At 39.1% G+C, this 25,888-nt stretch overlaps 1 protein-coding gene across 1 annotated transcript in view; it reads right to left on the bottom strand.

The window, feature by feature from the left end:
• Positions 1-25,888, bottom strand: part of CHN2 (chimerin 2) — a 165,984-nt gene that overhangs the window by 60,544 nt on the left and 79,552 nt on the right. The window contains exons 4-6 of the mRNA XM_052693233.1: positions 10,528-10,559; positions 7,416-7,529; positions 5,179-5,464 (exon numbers count right to left, since the gene is read on the bottom strand). Coding sequence (XP_052549193.1) covers positions 5,179-5,464; positions 7,416-7,529; positions 10,528-10,559 — 432 coding nt within the window. The remainder of the gene's footprint in view (positions 1-5,178; positions 5,465-7,415; positions 7,530-10,527; positions 10,560-25,888) is intronic.

Raw genomic sequence — 25,888 nt, 5'->3', positions numbered from 1 at the left:
CAAAATTTAGTTCCGTAATCAGATTACATCTTCAATTAAGGGATGTTAAAAAACAGACTTTCCTGGAAGTCCTGCAATTCACTCTGTGGGAAATGGTGTGAATAGCATGGCTAATGAGGACTGTAATAACAACTTTACTTCTGCCAAAGTTACTCTTCCTTTCCTGTCACCTTTGCCTTAACAGGAATATCTTTCTTATCTGTCTATTATTTGTGTGGAGTTTTCTGCTGAGGAAATCCATAACCTTCCAGACTCTGTAATATGCTTATCTTTCCAGTTCTTTAGTTCTAGACACCAGCACTAATGATGGGCTCCGTCCTTTGCACACAGATGTCCATAAAGTAAAGAGCTCCAGCACAGCTGACTGGGAGGTTACCATGACAAGCAGCCATACATAGCTGTCTGCACTGTACTGCTGCTAAGCGAAGTCTCCACATGCAGCTTCCTTGCTCTAGCTCAAAATGCTACACTGTTCTTCCTAGACCATCATCCTTGCTGGCCTCTTGCTGCTCCTGGCACACACATGCATCCAGAAAGCAGAGCAGGGTCCAAGCATGCTCATATTTCATGTATAACTGGAATGCTTTAGCTGAATGAGCCAGGTCCTCCTTGGAGAGAACAGGAGTTTTGCCAGGATCTGGCACTGACAAAACCTTCCATAATTTTTACTGTGTTTACTAGCAGTTTGTCGTCCTTCAGATAGGTATCATTCCTTTTGTAAATATTTCCAGCTCAACTGCTGCCAAAGATTTTCTGGAACTCCAGCATCCCATTCTCATAACCCTTCCTGTACTCCCACGAGTATCTGAGAAGCTACAGGGCAGCCCAAACTGAGCAGTTGGATGTTTTTTTTCCAGCCTAGAATGGTCCTGAAACTCCAATTTGCATCTCCTTCCATCATTTCAATCCTGCATATATATTTTCCCAAATTACACTTGCCAGGATTACAGAGGAAGAATTTTTCTCTCCTTGCCAGAGATACAAGGATGGCTGTCGCAGTAATGGCAGCAGTTTCCTGATAACATGATATGTGATACCGATAAATGCTTCAGAAATGATGTATTTTACAATGTGACGACTGCAATTTTTTCTCTCCCACACATGGATTAATTGCTCACTGCAAGCTACACTTCTGCTTTCATAGCATTAGGTCCTTATCTGCCCTGCAGCTTCCACGTGCTGATTTGCCCCACAGCTGGAGCACAAGGCAGGGATACGTCCTGCCCACACTTCAGACCAGTCCTATCCAGGCAACATTCAGGGCCCCAAAGTCCTTCACACAAGAACTGTTTTCCTATCCAGAATCCCTTTTAAATTTGGATCACATTAAAATGACAATTGCCTACACTTGTATAGTATATGCAGCATGCTGCTCTTCTGCAACACTTTATTTCTAAAAGCCATTGTGACTCCTTTTAAATTAAACATCTTTCAAACAATTCAGCCTAAAATACTGGATTGATGTCCACAAAAAACAAACACCTCTTTAAAGTTCTACAGAAATAATTTTTGAATGAGACGTCAGCGCTAAATATCTGAAAGCATAAGCGTTTTCTAAAGCCTATTACAAAACAGCTCGGGTAGAAAGGTCTGAACAGCAACAGCTTAATCTGGCCCATGCATCACACCTCCCTTCTGGAGCAGGCACAGCTCCACTAATTACAGCCTCCAAGAGATGATAATTATGGGAGCAGACAGGTACCCCAGGCAGCACCACGACATTTCGTTCAGCCGCGTGCTTTCCCTGGCAGTTGTGCCTCGGTGGCAACCTTGCTCCGACCTTCCCAACAGGGAGTGCAGCTCGGCGATGACTGAGGCATCCAGTAATTCTGCTGTCAAGATGGGACACAGCAAGACGGACCGATTCCCTGTGCGCTATAACAAATCCGCTAAAGAAAGGAATGCCTTCAGCTGCAGTTTCACACTCTGCAATTGGTTTCAGTATAAAACAGAATTTCACTTGTAAAAAGCTTAATCTGGAACAGAAGCGCTGATGCTTAACCTCAGAGTGCTAAATTCTCCCCTGTGCCTTTTGAGAAATAATGGAAGCTTCTGTCCTGCATGTAAGGCCTCCCCCCCATCCTTTATGAAACACAAAATACTCCAGGCAGCACTTTCAAATAAGCTGGTTCAATTACTGAAAAATTACCTTTTACCTGTTCAACTGAGCTGAGAAAACACAACTTACAAAGAATTCAATTATGTTTTCACACACGCAGCAATGAATGTGCTCTGCAGAAATATGTCAGACTGAATATTCATATACTTATTTCCAGTGATCTGAATTTCACTGCAGCAGTTGGTGAGGGTGAAGGCTTTCATCAGTGGGTGAAGCATGCCCTTTGTCTAAATGCTGTACAACATGTGGCAATTACAAGCAAAACATCTGATACAACTATCGGTGAACTACCATGTCCCAAGTTTTACTTTTCTATGTTGAAAGACATCTAAAGTTTGTATAAAAACATCCATTAAATTCCCTTTAGTTCCCCTGTCTCTGTGTGCTTTTGCTGACCAGTTCTCAATATTTCATTGATTTATTGCATAGCCCAGTCCCTACTTTATCTGAGCTTACTGTGAGGAAGAAATGGGAACAAGAGTTCCTGCATCTTCACCTGCACTCCAAACCCCCATGAGCTTCCAGTGGAAACAAATGAAGCAAAAGAGCAAAAGCAACCATGGTAGAAACTGCACAGACTTCTGTGACTGTTTCATTTGCTAGTAATTCAGTTAAAGTAGCATTTGCTTGCACAGATCTGCATGAGACGATGGAATACTACGGGTTCCAGTGAAGAAGTCTTAATTACCAATGGATGAGGCAGGCCTTCAGCCTGCGAGCGGAGCACCCTGCCTACCTAACCCCATTCCTCTTGTTGTTGCGATGGCTTCCACTCCTCCTGGCAAGGAAAGTATGTTAGAAACAGCTGCTATTCCTCCTTCTGCTGCTTTCCCTCAGTGGGAGGATGGCAGGAATAGTTGCCAGCAAGGCAACGGCTCAACTGATGCCAGCTATTTTTACACAAGAGCACAGTCTTGCAGGCTGCTGCTGCCCACCTGCTCAGAAATCTAGCTGAGCACTTTGCAGGATAAGGACCCGTGATGCTGCCTTTTGCACCACAAATTGCCTCCAAGGTAACTAAACACTTCAATTTTGTTCAGCTGAAGTACAATAAAGGACTTAATCCAACTACTAATGAGATCCTGAGGTGCAGTTTCACTGTAATCAGCACTGGAAGTTACATCAGGTCCAAATGTGACATTTTCAAGCACAGGTACCTGGAAATAAGGATGCAGCTCTCCAGTCATTTTAAGCTACTATTAAGCTACTATTATCTGTTTTTTTTTTTGAGCTGTCATCAGATGAAAGTCTTGCCCTCTCCTTTGTACTGCATTCCCACATGAAGTGGGTCGAGCAGCAGATCTGGCTGAAAATTCACCTTATGGCTGAGTTACTTTTAATCCGGAGTTTTCTAGTGTCACCTACTGTGTAGCTGTATAAAACCATATGGCAACAAAAAGGAGGTGGTGAAGGAGTCAGGGCAGGGGCTCTTTCAGCAACAAGCACCATATTTTTGTTTTAGAAGCATTTTACAGTTCTTACCCCAAACTGCCTATCCAGAAAAATGACATCTAACCCCAAGCAACAAGAAAACAATCAGTTACGAAATGCGAGTAACTTCCCTTTGAAGTCTTTGAGAACATTGCATTATACAAAAGATCACTGGTATTCCACTGCAAAAACTGAAATAAAACTAAGAAAATTTCAAAATTTTGAATACTTTCGCTTTTGCTTCTCCCAGTACAAAAAAATTCATACCATGATATTCAATTTTCACAATTGCTTTACAGTCAGTTAAAAGACAAAGTTCAATTTCTTGCACCCGTTGTGGCATTCACAGCCAACCAGCAAAAAACCACAGGAATTAACCAAACCAGCATGAAACCTGTCTCCACATTGCATCCAGTCCCCTTGCTTATTGCAATACCACCCAACTGAATCCAAAACCTGTTATCAGTGGACTCATTTTGAAATAAAACTTTAACAGAGGACTTGTTGCTGTGTCATTCTCCAAAGGACTTCCCTGCAGCAGTATGCCTTCCCTAAAAAATGTCATTATTAATGGAATTAATTTCTTACAGAGGTTTACAAGTCAGGTCAGTTACTAGAGCAATTATCATCAAATCCCAGCCAGCATATTATCAGTCAGAGCTGATATGTGAAGCCAACAGATAATAACTATCCTAGAAATGTCCTAGAGTAATGAGGATACACATAAAAAAGCAGATCTTCATTCATGCTCAACATTGATATATAATGACAAATTCACCCCTTGCTTCCCAAATATAAGCCATCTCTATTTCCCAGCTAGCTAGCCAGCACAATGAGCATAAAGAGCATCAGTCATCAGCAGAAGTATGCTTACATATGTCAGTAGATCGATTCACCACTAACATCTGCCTCAAAAAAAGTTTTGTTTGGCAGTTCTTACTGCCTTCCCACCTGGGAAATGAAAATATCCACATGTCACTATGTACAAGACTGCTTCTCATATGTAAAAGAATTCTAATTTTACATCTTCAGCTGACTGCTAACTGCACAAGATTCTCAATTTACTATTACGTTAATAATCCCAGTCCTTACAATGTTAAGGGATATGAGCACATGAGAGGAGGAGATCAAGAAAAGCCCACTCAAATGAGAAAAGTGATAAGAGGAGAAAGAAACCACACAACACCCCAGTGTCAGACCCATCCACCAAGGCTCTAGCAGAAGAGAGGAGCTTTGCGCTGTGAATGGAAAGAACAAACTTGAGCTATGGTGAATGGCAGATGGGAACCAGTTTCATAACCAGAGACCTACTGTGGAATATGCTTGAGTATACATGGACAAAGAAACGTAACTTGTGGGTAATTCTAGATGCAGCTAGTCAGTGCATGTATATATATATATACATTATGAAAATATTTGCATTTGGTACTTGTTAGAAAGCTTTCATTATGAACTCCAAACAAATATTAGTTTGGAGCAAAGAGCACATTAATAGGACATAAACATTTCAGCAGGATGGCAATATTTGATGAAATACGAGAAAACATATTCTAAAGTCTTTAGACAAAACGCTTTTTTTCTTAAGACTGAACAGAATGCTTGGTATCAATTGCCAAATTTTTACTTACCTTCTCAACCGGGGTATTTTCTTCACTTGTTACACTTGCTTTTCTTGATTCATTTTTTGTTCTGCTCAGCCTCCGGGAGACCTTCTCTCTAAGCAAAGTGGCATATCCAATGTGTTCATAGATGGGATTTGTTGTCATTTTGGAAATATACTCAGAAGCCTTTGTTTCTATATACAATGTTATCAAGCCATCTGTTACTAGATCATGGATTGATTCAAATCTTTTCTCCCCAACGAAGTGCTTCCCATCATAGAACAACCTGTAGTTTAAGGTCTGATTGCCAAATCTGCAGATATCAGAAGAAAAGGAGGAAGAGGACAAAAAGACAGAGGGAAGAATGTTAGAGGGAATTCACACTTCAAAACACTTGAAGAGATTATTTTGCTGACAAGTTGAACTGTATGGACCGCGAATGGAACACGCACATGGTGCAAATGCATCTCTGTGGTGCCCCAACTCAAATCAGAACCCAAACCTAACTGCACCCCATGGAGTAGGATACAAACCACATGACTCAGGTATACATGGGTTGAATATAAATCCTGAAGGGCCTACAAAAGCCAAGAGAAAGGCATGTTGTCACTGACATGACCTTATGTGGGATGCATAATTGTGTTGAGGGCTGGTTTGCCCTGAAATGTTTCTGGGGTCCAGAAACTGGAGAATTTTAACAATTGTGGCCATTGTTTACAGCCACTGAAAAGATAGGCACTTTTAGCAAGCAACTTAAACTCAAAGGTTTGAGCCACTCTCTGGTAGGAAGCCAGAGAGACTGCACTCCTAATTTCAGGAGGTGCAAACTATGTGTAAATTCATGGCAGGTGTAAACTTCTTTTTTTTTTTTTTTTTTTTTTTTTTAATTTAAAAATAGCTGAAAAAGTGAAGCATTACAGCAGCATGTTCTGCTACAACACCAATGCAGAATTCTACTCCCCACTGAAGGATTCAATGGTATGACACTGGGTTACGTGGACCTATATTGTACCAAATGTGCACATTTTGTACACTTCCTAGTGCATTCAAATCAAATGGTCTCTTTTATTTTTTCACACAAGTTTTTCATATGAATTCTCAATTTATAATCAAATTCATTTTTGGAGTCTACAAATAATTATTTGGATGGACTTAGAAATCATGCAGCAGTGTCAAAACAGCAGAGAATTTGCCATAATCCCCATCCTGTGGTAGTTCTTTTATTCTTTAAATCTCTCTCCAAAACCTTAAGAAATTACATTTGTTCTTTTTCAGCTGACAAAAGTTGCTTTTAATTTACAACACTTTGCAATTGGCATGACTCACCAGCTTTCCAACTCTACCATCTGCACATCAATATGAACTCTCAGAAGGATTTCAGCACCATTTCACACCTACTTGGGATAAGCAGTTTTGCTACTGGCTTACTAGCAAGAGGGTGAAAATGAAGACTTCTATTTTGTGCATGTCCCACAGAAGGAATAATGCTATAAGCATTGCAACATATTGCCAAGTAGTTTGTTTTGACAAAATCCAGTAGAATATCTGGTCCTTTTCACATTAACACAAAATACCTTTGACTGCCACATGGGAAGGTTTTGGATGGCAAAGCCAAGACAGGAGCAGCTGTATCTTCAAGGAAAGGCACCTATGAGGGGCTGTGAAGCTGTAGCTTGGAATCTCATGGAATTTTCAGTTCAGGTGTACAACAGACTTTCTCTTCTGAGCATCCTATGCTTCACATTGTATTCCACAGTGAGCTTGAGTTTCACTCAGAGGAAGAAAACTGACCTCTTATCTGATGCTGGACCTCATAATTTTCCTGGGTCTGATTCTTTGAATATCATCTCCTGTTGCTGATGTTGGTGTAAAACACATCACAGAATCACAGAGCTCAGAGAACAATCTAGCTGAGTCCTCTGTTGGGACATTCTTCCCTTGTCTTCACCTCCATATTGAACAGTTTTGAAATAGAAGCTGCACATTCATCCCACTACAACACTCAATTCTAGGTAGCAGAAATGTTGAGAAATGCAGTGGCTTCTGAAAGTAATCTGCTAGCCAAGCACTAACACACAGACAAAGCGTGTTAGTAACTGTGGTGCTGCAATAGTCAGGTTGCTGACAAGAGGGTGCAAAACCACCCCAAGCCAAGCAGTGTTTTAAGTGCTGGTGGGTGCAGACATCCCCCAGGCAGGACTGACATCGCCTCCTCCAAGCACCTTCACAGCTGAACTGTAAATTCCTATTAAAACAGCATTTACCTGAGAGCAAGTGTGTAGCAGCCGGGTTGCCTCTGGCTTTCTCTTAGAATGTACGCTCCTTCTACGCCAGCAAGTATCTCATCTGCTTGTTCCCGAGAAATGATCCCATGGAACCTAAGGGAAGATATTAAGGCAATTTTCAGAACAACTGAATCAGAAATGCCTCCCTGCTCTACTCCAGAAACCACTGAAAAGCTTCTGAAATGAGACTGCAGATGCAGCAGGACACAACACTGTCTCACATCTGAACCTGGCAAGTGAGAAGCAAAGAGCAAACAACAGCCAAGTGATCCTCCCAAATCTTTTTCCATTATTATGCCATGTTTTTACAACTTTTCTCCTCTATCAGTCAATGCTTCTCTTCTTTATTTCCTCTGTAGAAGCTTTCTGGGGACAGGATAGAAAAATGGGCAATAATGGCAATATTTTTATTTTAAATGGAGATTATTTCAAAAGAAGAGGTCATTCTTATTACTAGTTTGCTTCAGCTTTTAATACTGCTTCCTTGAATTTGTAGCTGAAACTGAGAAGAAAAATGGCAAGTCGCTCAACATTCTTTTCTGTACATTCTGAAGTAGAAGATATTTCACATCCTTGAGAAAAACACTGTTTTCTTTATTTCAGTCAAGTTCCTCATTCTGCGTAGCAGTACTTCTGTGATTCTTTTGCCATTGTATTTTATGAAAGAAAGAGGCTGTAGGATGCACAATTAACCTTACAGTAATCAATGTTTAGTTGTGATCTTTCTGTAAGTACTCAGTCTTTACAGCAGTTTCAGTCTTAACTCCTACACACATTTTGCTAGCTCATGTTTCCAACGGTCAACTCAAAGGTTTTGAAAGCTTCTATTTTTGCCACTGTCTCTGAAAAATGGCACCAAATTGTACTGACTTGAAGTGTTTTCTCTTTTCTGACAATACATTTGAAGTGGCATATTTCTAACACTGCCTCTGGCATGGTAGTGGAAGAGAAGAAAAACACACTGAATGTAAATGCAATTGTTGTCCTATTCTCTTAAGTTGAATTTTCATAACTAATATATGCTGGAAACATTAGATTTTGGTGATTTTACCATAGTAAATTTATGTTCAAAAACACGTAAATTGATTCATACTTTCTTTCTGTACTGCTGGGGACACACTCATTTCCTGCTGCACCCAAATCAAAACAAGCATCCTCTAGATAACATATTTTAAGCTTGTTTTTACTAGTAAACCTGTGGCAACTTGTACTAGGTAAAAATAATGAGCACTACCAGAAGCTTATTATAAAATAAAGCAAGCTTTAGTGTAGATAGTAGGAAAAAAACCTCTCCTGGTACTTAATATAAGAAACTTCTGGGACAGTACAATACTACTGGACTACAGGATACCTGGAGCACCTGGGAAATTTCTTTAACCATGGGTGTTAAGCACTGGGTAATCCATGCATTTCTCACGTATGTTTTCAGTAAATATATGTATAAAATATATATATGTATGTTGTGCACGGTACGAGATTGCCTGGACTCAGCCTCCTGTCTGTGACAGCAGCAGACAATAAACGTTCATGGAAAGAGTATGGGAAGCAGTCAAATACTTTCAGTTCACATCCCTGTCCATCCATTCATCACTGGTTAAGCCAGAAGTTGTGCCCATCAGCTATGACCTTACCCTTCATGAATCAGAGAGTCACACTTGGAAAAACTTCAATATCACTGTGCTTTTGGCTTCCTAAGCATCCCATGGCAATGAACCTGAGAATAACACTGTGAACTCCCCTACTGGGCATCCACTGGGGAAGGGCTGTTTATCTTCTATATACTGCAGTCCATCACTTTGCTCTGCCTTTCATTGGTTCTACACTCTAAATACAAGTGAAAAGGAATGGGGAGAGGGGGACCACAACTACCTGCACTGATTAAAATGCAGCCACCCTGTGGATTTATACTGTAATATACTTTCATATTTTCTATTTCTTTCCCTAGGAGGCCCTGATCCTCTTTCCAAGTACTACTGAGCACTGAGTCAGTTGCTGGCACAAGGCTGTCTGCAGTGGTTCTGAAATCTTTCTGATTGGTAAGAATAGATGTGATGTCCCTGAAGTGACCAGGCCAGCCCCACACACACCCACGGGATGCCAACTTGCACGCACTACATGGATGAAAGGTTGTTGCAATGGTTTTACAAGTCTTGTTTGAGACAGTGTGATGGCTGGATGCTGTCTTCAGCTCTGTTGTACTCTCATGGCTAGATCCAAATTCCCTACTGTCAAAGACAGTATTAAAAAAAATGAAACACAGTAATTAGGGGCAATCTGCGTGGCTCTTGAGCTTCTCAAGAGCAGAGAAGGATCGTTAAACACAGATGTGTCTGGGATGGAAGAAAAGAACATGAGATCTCAGCAGTTTAGCCAGTGATAAGATGTTAAGCCTCAGCAGATTACTCCAGTAAAGGCCAAATCTAGCATTGCAAGTGGTACTAACCAGGAGACCGCAGTGGCAGCTACAATGGCTTCTCCCTTGCAGATTTACCTGCTCAAAATTTTTTGCAAATACTGAATCCAGCTCCTTTCAAGTAAGCTATTGACAGGCAGGAAAGCTGTCAAGCTTGAATAAATTATGCTCTAGTGGTCCCTTATTTTGCTTACAACAAAAATGCACCAACACTTGGGCCATTTTAGACCTCGTAACTTTACCAGAGTTAGCAGTACTTTGACACGCCGTAGGTGTGCACACTTCCATATCCAGGTATGAGTGTTAGGGAGGAGGAAGCATAAGGATACCCTTAAAAAGGCACTGGTGGAGGCAAGCTGCCCATCACAGGGCTGCTAGCAGGTTAAAACAAAAACAAGAATAAAAAGAAAAAACACTTAAGACAACATCTTTTTTTCCCCAAACTGTCCTGACAAACATAAACCTGCAGGCTCTAATAGTGGCACAGATTGTGAGCAGCAGTACTGAACTGTAACATCAATAACACTGATATAGTGTTAGGCATTGAAGATACTTAGCTTTGAGTTGAAGCAAAAGGTAAAATAAATTATTTGTCAGAACTCCAGTGTGGTTTTTTGCTGTTGTTTTAATTCTAGAACTACAGCACCCAACAGATACTTAAAAGAAAAGGATACTTACTCTCTTCCATAATACTTTGGTCTGTTCTCCACCTAGATTTTGAAAGAAAGGAAAAAATGTTTCAAACAGTTTTAGATAAGCAACAAAAAAATAAATTATGCTTGATTATTAATGAGGACTTCTGAGCCCATCTAGATGCTGAAATTCTGCAGATTCAAAACTGTGACCAGAACATGATGACCAGAATAGAACAGGAAAATAAAATGAGAAGTAGTTTTACTTATGGATTTCTAGAAGAATAGCACCTATCAGAGGTTAAAAAAAAAACAAACAGAACGATATAAAATTGCATGAATCTGATCAGTTGCATAAAGGATATGTATTAGTATTTTTGCTAGTCTAATACTATAAAATAAGACTATTTTTGTTATACACCCTTTATCTCCTGATAAACTTTTTTTTTTTTTTTCCTATACATGGCAAATAACCTAAAAAAAAAAAAAAAAGAAAAAAAAAAGAAAAAAGAAAAAAAAAAAAAAGAAAATAATAAAATAATATTCTTGGGAAAAACAAGGTTTCTGGTTTTAGATGAAGTCCTAAATACCTTGAAGTCTCAAAAACATGCGGGTCTGATCCAAAGTACACTGAGTTTGCTGGAAGGACACCCAATTATTCCAAAGACCTTTGGACCAAGTCCTAGGAATGTTATGTTTGCTTACAGAAACTTAGGGTAGTCCGATGCTTGCATTTATTCCTCAGGCGCCAATAATTGGTAAGTTCTCTGAAAGCAAACCCCAGCCTTGTTAGCCCCTTATTTCTTTTTCCTTTCTCGCTGAACAGCTTCCCGGTTTCCGGAAGGGCTCTGCAGGTGATGCACGGCCCGGCGCGCAGCAGGCAGAGGCCGGCAGAGGGCACGGCTCCCCCAGCGTTCACCCTGCTCTGAGACCCACCCGATCCACCTGCAATTGGTCCGGGCACCCTCACTTACAGACCCCAGGATGTTCTTGTTTTGATCAAATCTCCTTATTTCACTCATAAAGACTTCGAATTCATGGAGATCCTTTACTTCTAAATAACAAATGCGTGTCGCTCCTTTTGATTCGATAATCTATACACTGTGCATTAAATTGAAGCAGCTGCCTTTGTACCCTGCAGCCACTAAGGCTCCAATGCAGTGCAAAATGAACGAAAGTCTGTAGAAGATAATGAGAATCTTCAATGGAAGTCCTATGGGAGTTCAATCAAGTCCTGACTGTGTTTCTTCTCCAGCTTGACGTTTCTTTCCCAGCACAGCTCTGACAATAGCACTATCATAGCCTTGAAACTCCTGCCCAGGAATAATACTCTGATCCAAACATTTTGGAGCTTTGAGGCGTAGATTAAAAGCAAAAGGGAAACGAAGAAGAGAAAAAAGACCAAAATCAGAGAACTGCCAAGTGCAGGTTCTGTGTTTCTGTGTGCAAATACAGCAACTCAGAAATAACAGCATATGAATTCAATTTCTTTTTATAAATATTCTTAGTTCACTTCTCATATGACCACTGGAAATTTGAAAGTAGTATTCAGGCTTCATGTAAAAGTCATCCACATCACATAGAAACTAGAGGAGATAAAAAAGGTCTTCATTAAAATTGTTCCTATTCGAACCAGCCTAGCCCTGTCTCGGAATGTCATATTTTTGTAAGTAAAAGAACTCAAGAAAAAGCTGTGTTATCTCAGAAAGAGAACGTGGTTGATACTTTCATAGAATCACAGAATCATTTAAGTTGGAAGGGACATTTAAAACTAATCTAGTCCTACCCTCATGCAATGAACAGGGACACCTACAGCTATGTGAGGTACTCAGTGCCCAGTCCAGCCTGACCTAAAATGCCTCCAGGGATGGGGCATCCACCACCTCTCCCAGCAATGAGAATGTTCATTTTGAGTAGCGTGACTTGGCTTTATCATCTTGGACCTGGTTCTTAGGGACCTGAACGACCCTCCAAAATATATTTTTAGTTGGGAACTTAATTAAAAAATGGATATCAAAAGCTGAGTTAGGTTTATGAGAGGACCACATTCAATCCTCTTTATTGTGGAAGAAAAGGCCAATTTTCAGTACACTGAAAATGGTGACAAGGAACAAGCAGACAAAGCTTCACTCCTACAGAAAGCCAAATAAAACTTTCACATCACAGAAGGTGAAGTGTGACTTTCATCTTGGATTCAGAATCTGCTTCTTCAAAAAAAAGTGATCTGCCTTTGCCTTGCTTCTATACACAATATATACCTGAATGCTTTCAGTGTACCTCAGAAAGATAAAAAGGTGATTTAGAAGTACTAGCACCTGCCATCAAAACTGCCTGTAAGCACAACTTCCCCCACAAATACAGAAAATATAAGAGAAGTATAAAAGCAATCCATAATCATCCCTGTCAGCAAATGGAGACACATTTTAAATCCCTCTCACAACACCTTTTTATGCAAAATTCCAAATTTGTCTGTGACACTTTTATCATTTAACAAGCAACCAACTGGGATGCCCTGCACACTGAGATTTCCCTTTTTCCTGCTGTTCACATGTTAAAAGATTTGCTTTTCTGAGAATCCACACAAAGCCCATCAAATCCTCTTTCCCTCCCCTCCTCCCTGAAGCAGAATTCCCTGCTTCAACACGTTTATAGCATCCATGTGTCTAAAGCAGCCACACTGTCAGCACTTTGTTTTAGGCAAGGAAGATACTGCAGTGCTTTGTGAAGTAAAGTTGCACATCTGCCTGACCATCCAGGAGCACAAGTGAAAGCTGTGTTGCGCTGGAATTGAGAAACTCTCTTCTGTGCTCACTGCCAACTTTGGCCTGAAATAATCATTAAGCTCCTAAAACCAACTTCTCTGCTAGGAACAAACACAAAGAAACAAAGTTACAGGGAGAGAAAAGATCAAAATGACATCAAGGTCTCTAGATCAAACCCAGAATGTTGGATTGAACTTGGAAATAAACCAAAAGCCAACACAATGGATGGAGCAGAAACTCAAAAGTATCAAAGCAGCCAGTAGTTCTGCTTTGCACTGACGGCAGACTCTGTACAGACTTCAAGGAAAAGCCTGTATCCCAAAAGGCAAAGGTGACTGAATTCAGTTGGGACTAGCTTTTCCTCTCCTACTATAAATGGGCTCATGTGCATGCATACAGAGTCAGACAGATCTGACACGGAGAATCCTTCAAAAAGTGAGGACTGAAAACTCACAGGTAGACAAGTGACTGCTTCCAAGTTGCAGGAATAATAAACCTTATTCTAAGGACATGAACACCTAGTTGTTTTTATTTATTTTTTAACTGATAAAGAACAACAAAGAATACTTCTATCAACTGCCATACAGTCCACACAATTTCTTTGTTGAAAAAGTGACCACATTTCCCTGGTTGTTTCATACAGTACTTCAACCCTTCTCCTTTAGACATTCAAAATGTGAGGAAATCTGAGGAAATCTGTGCTGAATCAGTTAGGACCCTCATATAGACAGGACAAATAACATATGGCAAATAATAGGTTTTCACTAGTGAAAGTATATATTTACATTAAAGAACATTGTAACTTGCTTTTACTACTCCCACATAAAGGACAAACAAAATGGATTCTGTGTCTTCACTAAAGTGACAGCTTTTAAGTTAAATGTGAGATAATGATTTTCGGGCTTAGGAAAATGTATCATTGCCAATCTCAAACCCAACAGGCTGTTGCAGAGCAGGCATTTCTTGCCATTGCTCCAGAAATCTGGTGAAAAGCACTGAAAATTAGTACTGAAATGCACAGTTACACGAATTATGAATCATCAGTGAATGTCAAAATTGATCAGGAAATACAAATTATAGTGAAACAGCCTTAAATCCATAATAGTTCATCAGTCCTACAAAACCAGCAACATTCCAAAACATCTAATCTTAAAGCACACTCAAAGACAAATTAAACTCAGGCCCCCAAAGGCATTTATTTGGAAGATCGTTTTGAGAGGCTCTGCACAGTCCATCCTTAGTCCACACTTGACTCTGAGCCTGCCAAATCCCCCCCTCCTCAGCCTCCAAAAAAGACTCACTCCTACATTTAATCTAGTTTTACAAGTTTTTCACAGTGTTACAGCATATTCTTCAAGGTATGGAATCAGTTGTACTGGAGTTCAACCTCAACAATGAGAAAGAACTATGCCTTCTACATAAAAACACACTAGCTATCTAAGCTAATTCAATATACTACTTTCACATAATTTTTAAGTTTACTGAATTTTAGTGCTCTGGGATTTGTGGTTTCTCTTTTGGCCACAATGGTTTAGCCCTAGAATGACATATTCTTGCTAATGTACAGATTATTGTATTAAAATCCTACAGCACTCTGCAGATAAGTCACTGCAAAACTACTGGGAATCACACAGGCAGGAGGTGAGTATGCCCTAATGTAATAGATTTTCATTGCAAGCATCTACCAAGCCACATTGCACTGAAGATTTGAGATACCCTGAAGAGTTCCTAAGTACAATCACAGAAATAAGATAATTCTAATTCAAAAAAATAAAAAATGAATTAATTTCTCTTCAGATTCATTGCACGAGACATATTTCTTTATCCAGTGGCCAACACTGAAGTCAAGAAATGTTTTGATGAAAACTGAGAAATCCCTCTAGGACAGCAATCTGTCTAATTCAGAAAGGCCAGCATGATATAACATCATAGGTCTACCTGTTTCAAACTCTGCTTTAATACAACCACAAGGAGGATGTGAAAGGGGAAGGGGAACAATAAGATGCATAGCTTTTTGTTCATCTCCCCATTACACAGAAAGAACAGAGAAACAAGATCCAGGAGTTTAAAATGTCTGTGTGGTCAATCAGAGCAGGCAGTAAGACATTTTCCCAAAGGAATTTTAATCAGATATAGTTTTTGTTTGGAAAAGATCTTATTTATTTTTCAGTAATTCTAGCTGACTAGCCATAAATACGATTTTCAACTCAGCAAGAGAGAAACAGCAGTCTGGAAGAGAAGTCTTCAAAAGAATGGAGACTATATAGAAAATGGAGTTTACTATCCTAATTGTTCAGCTTTTGGCAAAAATGTCATGAGTGAACTGCAAACTTCATCAACGACAAAAATATTAAGAAACATTTTAAGCCCTCATTAACAGAAGTATAATAGAGTTAAAAAAAATGATGCTGTATTTATTTCCTTCTATAATATGCTTTTTTTTTTTTTTTTCCTACAAATTTCTCTTAAATAAATTTCTATGTAGCTCAATCAGAATGTAAATTACCTTTGAGTAGGAGAAATTACTTTACATCAATGCCTCTTAATTTAATAAGGGAGACAATTATTTTTTCAAGAAAGTATTTATCTTTTTTATTCTGTTTTTACCACCTTTTCCTTACTTTCTTGCTACTATTTTTTCAGGCTTCCTGGTTCCAGTGTCTTCAAACAGAAGCAATACTTGATTTTGAGAAAAGCATCATGTCACACAGCCTGTTCTTAATACTGCTGGTATGAATAGCAGCCATGTAACAACACCTGTAATCTCTGCCCAAGGACAGGCCAATTACAGGCAGTCACTATGTGAACACCTAGTGAAAAGCTGCTCCTTCCCTATAAGATCTCCAGTCACTGGCACTCAGCATGACCAGTGGGACAAGCTTCAATGATGAGCCCACCCAGACCGCGTTACTTTGTAAGTTCAGACAGTTTGGCCACATGATCATAGAATATCTTGAGTTGTAAGAGTCCCATAAAGATCAGTAAGTCCACCTCCTGGCTCTACACAGGACTATTCACAAATCAGACCATATGTCTGAGAGCACTGTTCAAACGCCCCTTGAGCTCTGGCAGCTTGGTGCCATGACCACTGCCCTGGGCAGCCAGTTCCATGCCCAATGCCCTCTGATTAGAACCCCTCTGTAACCCAGAACCTGACTCTCCCCTAACACAGCTCCATGCCATTCCCTCAGGCTGTCATTGTCACAGTGAGCAGAGCTCAGCGCTGCCCCTCCACAGGATATAAAAACAAGTGTGCCGCCAAGAAGACACCTCTTATAATCCTCTCTTTGCAATTTCCATTCAGAAAGCCTCTAGATGAAATTCTGAGTGTAGCTTTGGGTACCATTCTCAACAAAGTCTAGAACCATATCAATGGAAGGAACAGGGATTCAGCAAACGTGAAAGATGAAAAGAGATTGCCTAAAGAGAAGACAGATGGGGCCATAGCAGACAGCTGTGAGAAGGGCAGCCTTCAAGAGGAAGTAAGAATTTGTTTTCTGAGTGCTTACTAGACATGACTAGAAGCAATACTTAAACTGCATAAAAAGATAGGGTTTAGATACAAGGAAAGTGTTAAAAGTAATTAAGCAATACATAGGAAAACAGAAGAGTTCATGAAATCTTAATCTGTGGAAGGCTTTAAGAAGAATATATGCAAACATCTCCTCTTGCTGCAGAGTTGTGATTCTCCTCCAGCCCTGATATGCATGATGCAGCTAGTTCCTCATGTCTGCCTGCTCTCAGGCTGATAGGGATCAGCAAGGAGCAGAAGGTAGTATAAATCACGTATAAAGCCACAGCAACACCACATTCCTGACCACCTCAGGACAGCAGGGAGAAGGCAGTGGGCTGAATGTATTACTCCAGAGCAGAAGGCCAAGTCACCAGGTGATGAACAGGTCATTGCTTACCCAAATAGCATAAAAAAGTGAAGTGCCAAACCATGCTGGCTATTAAAAAAAAATAATTAAAAAAAAAAATAATTAAAAAAAAAATATATATGTATATATGTGTGTATGTAGCCTTCTGTAAAACTTACAGTACTGGGAAGAATATATGACTGGAGTTCTTCACTGCAAGGCAGAATATAAATGTTAAGACAGAAGTGAAGAATTCAAAAGACTGTTTTTAATAACTACTGTTCTAAGCTGCTTAACTACTTCTGTGGTCTGATGGCTTGCTGTAACTTGTGGAGAACACTGATGCACAAGGATTCCTCCTCAGTGCATCACAGGGAAGTCCGGGAGCTCAGCAGATCTGATTGTTTCTATGACATCTACTGCAGGTTCACTTCCATTCCATCAAGATTATTCCTGCCATTTTTAAAGACAAAGAATTTAACAAGAGTCAGGTTGTTTTGTTTGCTTTCTTGTTTGCTTGTACCAAACTTTCAAAACAGTGCTGTGAAGCATCTCTTATGAGGGTATTTTTAACTTGGGTTAGTTTCCTATCTGTGACCTTGAGTAAGCTCTCTCAGTCCAGCATACAGTAATCAATACAATCAAAACACTTTAAACTCCAGAAGGTTATACAATTTTCCCTGACATTGACACTTGCCACTGTTAGTAAAAGGGAACACATTTCTGTACATATTCAGCTTTAACATGGAAAAGCATAGTTGAACAAGAAAAGAAAATTCAAATATTTTGTTACCTAATAAAATAGTGTACTTGTGTACACAAGCTAAAATAAATTGAAGTAAATCTTAATCAGGGAGGCTGCTGCTAAATAGTCAGGGGAGATGAGGTCACGTTCAAACAGCTTTGATAACAAAACCAGGAGTCATTTATTTTGTTACGCGGTTTTCACTCACAGAGAAAGGGCATCATTACATGGAAGAAGGAAGATCAATCTTACCTTGAATGTTAGATAAAAAACTTAAATATAGTATTTAATTGTGCTTCTTTTTTCCAAGACCGACATGCTAAATTGGAGGAAAGACAGCAGCAACAACAGCAGCAGCAGCAGATAAATGCAGAAAACCTAATCATGTTATAAATGCTGCTTGTGCTTCTGTAACCACTGAGAAGCACTACAACCATCATATGACATAACTGTCCACGGTATAGCCTCACAAATACGCTGTGTTATGTTATCTGCCTTAGCACATCCCCAAATGCCATGTTCCTAACCAGACCACCGTTACCATTTGATGTGAAAACAAGCCTCTTCAGCAAAGGACCTAGAGAAAGTGCTTGCAAATTACTAAATGAACATTTGCCAATCAATCTGTCAGAGACTGGTTAGAAATTAGTCAGGAGAAGCCAGTTCAAAACCATGGACAGGAGGTGAAGAAGGAAAATCAAGAAACAGGACACGTAAACTGAGAGTGAATAAGAGAAAGTGGAAAACTTAGAGGAAAGGGCCTTGAGTAAGTTCCATAATGGAGTGAGATATATACTTTTACCTCATTACACCAGGGGAACACCTGTCCATGGAGACTGTGCAAGAATGAAAACAAAAACACTAGCATCAACTCAGTTATTCTCCCATCATTGACTCTTAATATTTCAGATCTGTACCTGGGAACAGCAGACATCTCTCATGTCAGGTTATCTACAAGGTCTGAAGAGGAATGACAGAGCTTAGCTGCTGCTAGCTACGTTTTCCAGCTTGGAAAAATGTAGAGTTCTTATTAGATTCCCTGCTAAATACCAAGTAGGAGAATATCATTGAAATATGTTAGTACAAGTTAAATTATCATATTTCAAACAGATAGGCATATATTTTGGAAACAAGGTTATAAACAAAAGAATAAATTGCAAACCTTCTGAATTTTCATTTTGAACCCTGAAAATTCAGGAGTCCTTGTTTGAAATTAATACAGACTTCACTATGATAGTACCTACTTCTCTTTGGCATTCCAAACAGAAGTACGTAACTAACTGATTTGATTACTCTTTGTCTAGATATATACGTGTGTGTATAGCAAGACTGGAAGTAAGATACACAGGTGCATACAGACAAATAAGTAGTTTTTATATGTATTCATCTATTCAGACATCACACAAAGTATTAGTCAGAGAGCAAACACAGTCAGGCCCTCTTCTACATATTATTTCAACCAAAAGAAAGAACAGTGGCCTGAATTAGAGCAGATACATAACACTGTACAGGCACACAGAATTTTCTCATAGATATAGGCTGACTGATCTCTCAACTTTATGTTGAGAAATGGAACTGGCATTTATTTTGGTCTGAAAGCTACTTAAATTTGGCATCATGTCAAAGTAAAAGAACTGTATGATAAGACTGCATGATAACAAAGATAAAAGGAAATAAAAAATTATGGCAATAGCAAAATCGCAATGCATTACACATTTTCAAGGAGAAATGAAGGGAAGGTGAAACTTCCCAAGCAAATTTTCAACCAAAAGGGAGGAATAACTAGCAAGTTCATCATTTCATAAAGACAGCTGGTTATTGCTTGCTAGTCAGAAGTTGCCATCCTGTCTTCCAAAAAGATGGCTTTACTTCTTCCATTTCAGAATGGTCCACAAACACAACTGATTCAGACAATAGTTCTCTGGCAAAGAGTATCATCAGACTAATTTCAAACTGTAATCTAGAACGTCAGTAAATCAAACCTGATGAAATTTGGAATAGACAAACTTATTCTAATTTTATTTATTTGTCACTATTTCCATGAAATCTTAAAAATGACACCAGCAGAACACTTAGAAAGTTTTCCTTTGCTCAGTAGTAAGCTGACTGTTGAGTTTAGGATGATGTAGCTTCTACTGCTGGGGGGTGAGACTTTATGACTCATCTACAGATAGAGAAAAAAATGACATTTTTGTCTGATGTGATGAATAGAAGTTAATTTTGGACAAGCAATATTCTAGACTCCTTTCATCCACTGCCGAAAATCACAGGCATTCTATGGATCAAAATTGTCTTATGAAGATACTGTAGAAAAATTACATTGGGTAAAACCCTACAATTTATACCTAACAGGAAAGCATACTTGTGTTCACTTTGGAGAGGTGCTGGTTACAATGCGTTTAAACATTATCGGGGTTCTCTACCTCAATTTAATCAAAGACTTCTCCCAGCCTTCAATTATTTTCATTTCCCTCCAATGCAGCAAGGCTTTCTTCTTTCACTACACATTTCAGCCGAAGAACATTCTTCCTTTTGCCAGTGTCTATTCAAAATTGTTCTTAAGCTCCACTTACCACCCACAGACTACTGCTGTGTCTTCTTTGTTATGTTTTGTTTCTATCATAAATACAGGATTTTAGAAACATAATTAAAGCAGCAGCAACACTGTAAGAACATGAAGGTATAGGCTCCATTAAGTCTTATATGTACAAACATTTTCATTAATGAAAATAGGTTTCGGAACAACTTTGCTCATTTTCATTTAATTGCTGGCTAATGGGGTATCTTAGTGTGTCACTGTTCCGAGGTTTCCTTCCAAGGAAAAGATAATCATAGAATCATAGAATCACCAAGGTTGGAAAAGACCTAAAAGATCACCCAGTCCAACCGTTCACCTATTCCCAATAGCTCCTACTAAACCATGTCCCTCAACACAACATCCAGCCTTTCCTTGAACACCCCCAGGGTCGGTGACTCCACCACCTCCCTGGGCAGTCCATTCCAGTGCCTGACCATCCTTTCCTAAAAGTAATACTTCCTAATGTCCAGCCTGAATCTCCCCTGCCATAGCTTGAAACCATTCCCCCTGGTCCTATCACTAATGACACGAGAGAAGAGGCCGACCCCCAGCTCACTACAGCCTCCCTTCAGGAAGTTATAGAGAGCAATGAGGTCTCCCCTGAGCCTCCTCTTCTCCAGGCTGAACATTCCCAGCTCCTTCAGCCTCTCCTCATATGGCCTGTGTTCCAGACCCCTCACCAGCTTTGTTGCCCTCCTTTGAACACGTTCCAGGGCCTCAATATCTTTCTTGCAGTGAGGGGCCCAAAACTGGACACAGTACTCGAGGTGATAATGTAATATTCTGAATAATTCTAGATAAGCTCTGGGGACTGACAGTAAGAGACACCTTGTTATGGCTCTGCTTGACTTTTTGCAGTAGAGTGATTTGAACAAATGCCATAAAATCTTACTATTTACCACCAAATTTATGGCCAATTTACAGCTCTCAAGTACTTTACTGCAGTATGGACATTGTTCTAAGAAATATGAGGGCAGAGGAGAAAAAGAAAATAGTCAACTTGTAAAGGTCATCAAGTGAGCAGGGTAAGGAAATTCATGAAAGACTTATTGCAATGATTAAATACTTATTATGCAGTCAGATAAGGCTTAATTTCAATAACCTTGCTCAAGTTTACCTAATTATGGAACTGACTGCTTCAAAGGTTTTTTTCTTTTCTACAGATATAAAATATTCTCGTTGCTGAAAGTTGGACTGACAAAAGCCGTTTTTATTAAGGCATTTTTCCATACTGCTATTGCTTAACTTATACTCTGCTAACTGCTGTTTACAAGCTTGAATCCCAGCTTCAAGAAGATTCTGTGGATAACCAAGTGAAGTACAATTTGCAGTGGTTGGATTTTGGAGATGTGTGATAATTCTGAATGTATGTAGTACAGCACAAAATGGCAATATAATTACAAACCTGCTAGTGACCATTTCAACAGTAATGCTCTGTGAAATGCCACTAACTATATACTTGTTTTGATGAATCTGAGTAATGGATATCCAAAGGGTCAAAACAGTTCCTGACCCTCTGGATGGTTAAAGATTCTCACCAGCATTGTCTGGCTATGTCATTACTATTTTGTCTCAGAATCACTTAAAAAAAAAAAATAAATAAATAAAAAAAGCCTTTTTTTTTTTCCACAGAAAGATTCCCTTTTCATAATCATATTTGCTTTTAAACAGAGAACCACAATTTTGGTGCTTTAAAAGCAGAGAAAATAATTTCTGCTTCTGGTGCAACCTATTTGTAATTCAGAACAAGGAGGAAGGCAATTAACTGACATCTTTCTACATAATAATATAAGTTAAAGCTCAAAGGCTTTGCCTACACTGGGGAAATCCAGACAAGTTTCTCACTGTTGCTGACACTGGCATGGCCAAAACACTGTTAGGAATATTAAAGGTTTAATGCAGGCGAACTCACCAGCCTCAAAAAATGCTGTCAGCAATTAAGACTTTCCTGGAAAAGGAGTGGCATTCAGAGGTATGAATAACTGAATGATGCTGTACAAATAACCTGTGCCTGTTATCAGTAGTTATCAAATATGTTCCCACATAATGTCATCAGCCTTCTTTCATGCTACTTTGCTAAAGCTTCTACTTCTTTAAAAGATATTTTAATTTTGAATAGACTGCTACTGAACTGTTTCTTAAAAATAAATTTAAGATACTTCATAATAAAACCAGAAAGTTTTAAATTATTTTCTGTGAGTGTCATTTTTAATCACCATTCCATTTCCATAGACAAAATGCTAACAGATGCTTTATAATATGGCTTCTTCACAAAATGAATCTGATCCTTTGGCACCTATAATCAGACTTGCATCTGCAAGCACAATATTTAAGAGCTACATTCCACCTGAATGGTGCTTTTAAACGAAACTTTTTTGTATTTAAAAAATAAATCATTAAAACATTGCTGGGAGGAATATTATAAATGAGGATATTGGCAGGAATCCAGCATTATTGGGAAGGTAGATATTCACACTACTCGTGCTGCCAGTGGTGATTAATTAAAAGCCGTTAGATACCTGAAGCCCTAACAGTTCATTCAATATGATTCCCATTGCAGGAACGACCTGCTTTTGCTGACGAGATATTTATGCAGGCAGAAAAGAAAAAGAAAATCATGATAGCAAAGCACAAAGACACAAAGATATAAATGTTCATGTTTTATTTAAGGTCCCAGCTTTTAGTCTGGTTGGCTGCGTATCAGGAGAGGTGATTTCTGTCTCTACAGCATAGTTAATCAGGAAAGCCACACAAATCAGGTGGTAGAACTGCAGAGATCTGATGCTAAAACCTTTGTGACTGCAGAGCAATGTGGAGGAAATGGGGGAGCACATGAATGCAGAAAATGTGGAAAACAGCAGTAGAAAAGATAGAAGAGTGATGAAAGTGCCAAGTGGTGAAAGCAAAAACAACCAACGCTTCACAAGTTTATCTCTTGTTGCTACAGATATTGTTTTCAGCAGATGCCTGAATTTCCTTGAGAACACGCAGAATTCAGCAATTATGAATGAAAGACATCCCATGAGCACAAAGGATTTAAAATAATTTGCAATTTTTACCACATTTGCCCGAAGTAATTTGAATCCTAAATTACACAAGAGAACACTCTCAACAAAGTCCAGTTCCTATATTCACATGGAGAGAGAGATCTTTTCACTGTCATTCACACATCCTGCTGACACTTGCTCTCCAGATGTTGGTTGAGCACTATGCTGCATACTAAGTAACTATCATATTGCCAATTACAATATTTTCTCACTGATGACAACATACTAGATTTTCAGATATTTTCTACGCAACTGATAGAAATCCACTGTTAATAAGTCAGCTTTTAGTGAAGCAAGCCTGTGCAATTATTAGAAGACACTAATGTCAAACTAAAATGAGGAAAAGCAATGAATACACCCACCCTACAATCTGTATGTTAAGAAGATGCTAATATGTTCTATGAGAATGTAGTGCTGAATTTTCTCTTTAAAATAATCTGTGATGTTCTGTAGCACCACTACACAGCTCTACTTTATACAGAACCAATAATAAGAACCCCACAAGGAGCAATCTAGACATCAGGACCCTGTCCCAACTTACAGAGAAAAATAAATACAGACAAATAAAGCAAATCACCAGTGCAGCATTGTCTTTTTTGTTATTGTTGTTTTTTCTTTTTGTTTTAATTACTATTATTTGGGGCTAAAGAATCTGTTTCTATCAGTCAGGTTGTTGTTCTACCCAAAGATTTAAAATTGAAGTAGCAAGAACTGAAAGATCATATTTTGAATGAAGTTTCTTATTTTTAGGCAAAAAAAAACCCCAACAACACACCAACAGTAACAAAAATACAGCAGATCAAAATAAGACTGCTTTAAGTGCAAAAAGTGAGCCACTAAAATAGTTAATTAGAAACAAATGCATATCACATGAATCAGACTTTTTGTACTTAACTTTGCTAGGCATTGTTTGCCAACTATTTATTCTCTTTTTGTTAATACAATATGATCTTGGCTTCCTTTTGCAAATCTTTAGAAGTGACCTGAATAGGAACTAAATAATGTATGGTCTTAAAACATCAGTTAAGGGAAGCAAAGGATAACTTCAACTGTACATAACATGTTCTTGTATGTAAGGAAGCAATTTCAATATAGTATAATGGAGAAGATTTAACTGTTGCACGTCAACTCTTATTTATATAGATACTTATTTATATAGTGTCATGGTTCTATGTTTGTTTGTTTGTTTGTTTTATTTTGGGTTTCAGTATTCCACATCAAAACATCATGTAGTGTACGGGGCATTGAAGTGTCACTGCCCCAATCCCAGCTACCTATCCCTGTACATTACAGCAGTCACGGGATCTGGCCCTTCCGGGTAGGGGGGGGCGCTCTCTTGCTGCTTGGCAGTGGGTGCTGGAGGGTGTTTTCCTAGCCGTTCCAAGCTTTTCAGGTTTGAATCGGTCCCGGGAACTCTCTCTCTCTCATCTTGTCTGATTTATTAATCTAAATTTCAATTAAATTGTATCTATTGTGTTATCTTGTATTCCAATATTATAGTAAAATAAGTTTTCCTCCATAGATTGTTGCCGCTGCTCTTTTCCTCCCTTCCTTCCTTCCCATTTTTGTGGGACTGGGGTGGGGGGGGGAGGGCAGAGGCCTGCCGCCCCTGTCACGAACATAGATTGATCTGGTCAACTCCGTGACAGATTTTGGCGCCCAACGTGGGGCACGAGCTGCTTTTTAGCTTTTAGAACGAATCTCATTTTCTCTCTGCTCTTAGAGAGCTTCGTTAGGGAGCATTATCAGTAGTTCAAGTGTCTGTGCTGAAAAACCTGACCTTGAAAGATTAGGCGTACTGTCAGTGTTCTGGGATATTTGTAAACTTTGAGTACTACTTAGTCTGGGTAGTGCCTTTTTTTTCTTTTTTTTTTTCCCTCCTCTTGTTAGCTTCAGTTCATTAACCCCTTTTTAGCAAGCACCACTAATGAACCCACTTGTTATCCTGGGGGTGCTGGGTAAAGGATTTAAAGCAATGGTGTTACTCACAACCTACTGGCCAATAGTCCATCTCACACTTACGTGTTTTGGAATTGTATCCGTATATAACTACCTAAGGGCACTGATGGAGACACCTATGTTTTATCTACTTGCAATGTGGTATGATTTGAATTTTGACATTTACATCCCAGAAGGAATGGCTAATTTCACAAGCAACTACATCCCAGAAGGAATGGCTAATTTCACAAACAGCTACATCCCAAATGGAATAGCTAATTTTACAAACAACACAATGTTCAGACCAGTTTCTGGGTTTTCTTCTCGGTTTATCAAACGTTTTTCGAATCTTGAATTAATACTCATGTTGGTGAGTGTGTCATCAATACTCATGTTGGTGTGCATGTTGTTAATTCTCCTGAGTGTACTCCAACGCATTCGTGATAAGGAGTCTCCTCCAAAACTAGAGAATGATGA

The sequence above is a fragment of the Tympanuchus pallidicinctus genome, unplaced genomic scaffold (assembly GCF_026119805.1).
Source record: "Tympanuchus pallidicinctus isolate F22 unplaced genomic scaffold, pur_lepc_1.0 scaffold3, whole genome shotgun sequence".
Classification (NCBI taxonomy): domain Eukaryota; kingdom Metazoa; phylum Chordata; class Aves; order Galliformes; family Phasianidae; genus Tympanuchus; species Tympanuchus pallidicinctus.
Note: the sequence above shows the minus strand (reverse complement) of the source record. Positions and strands in the feature narration are given on the sequence as shown.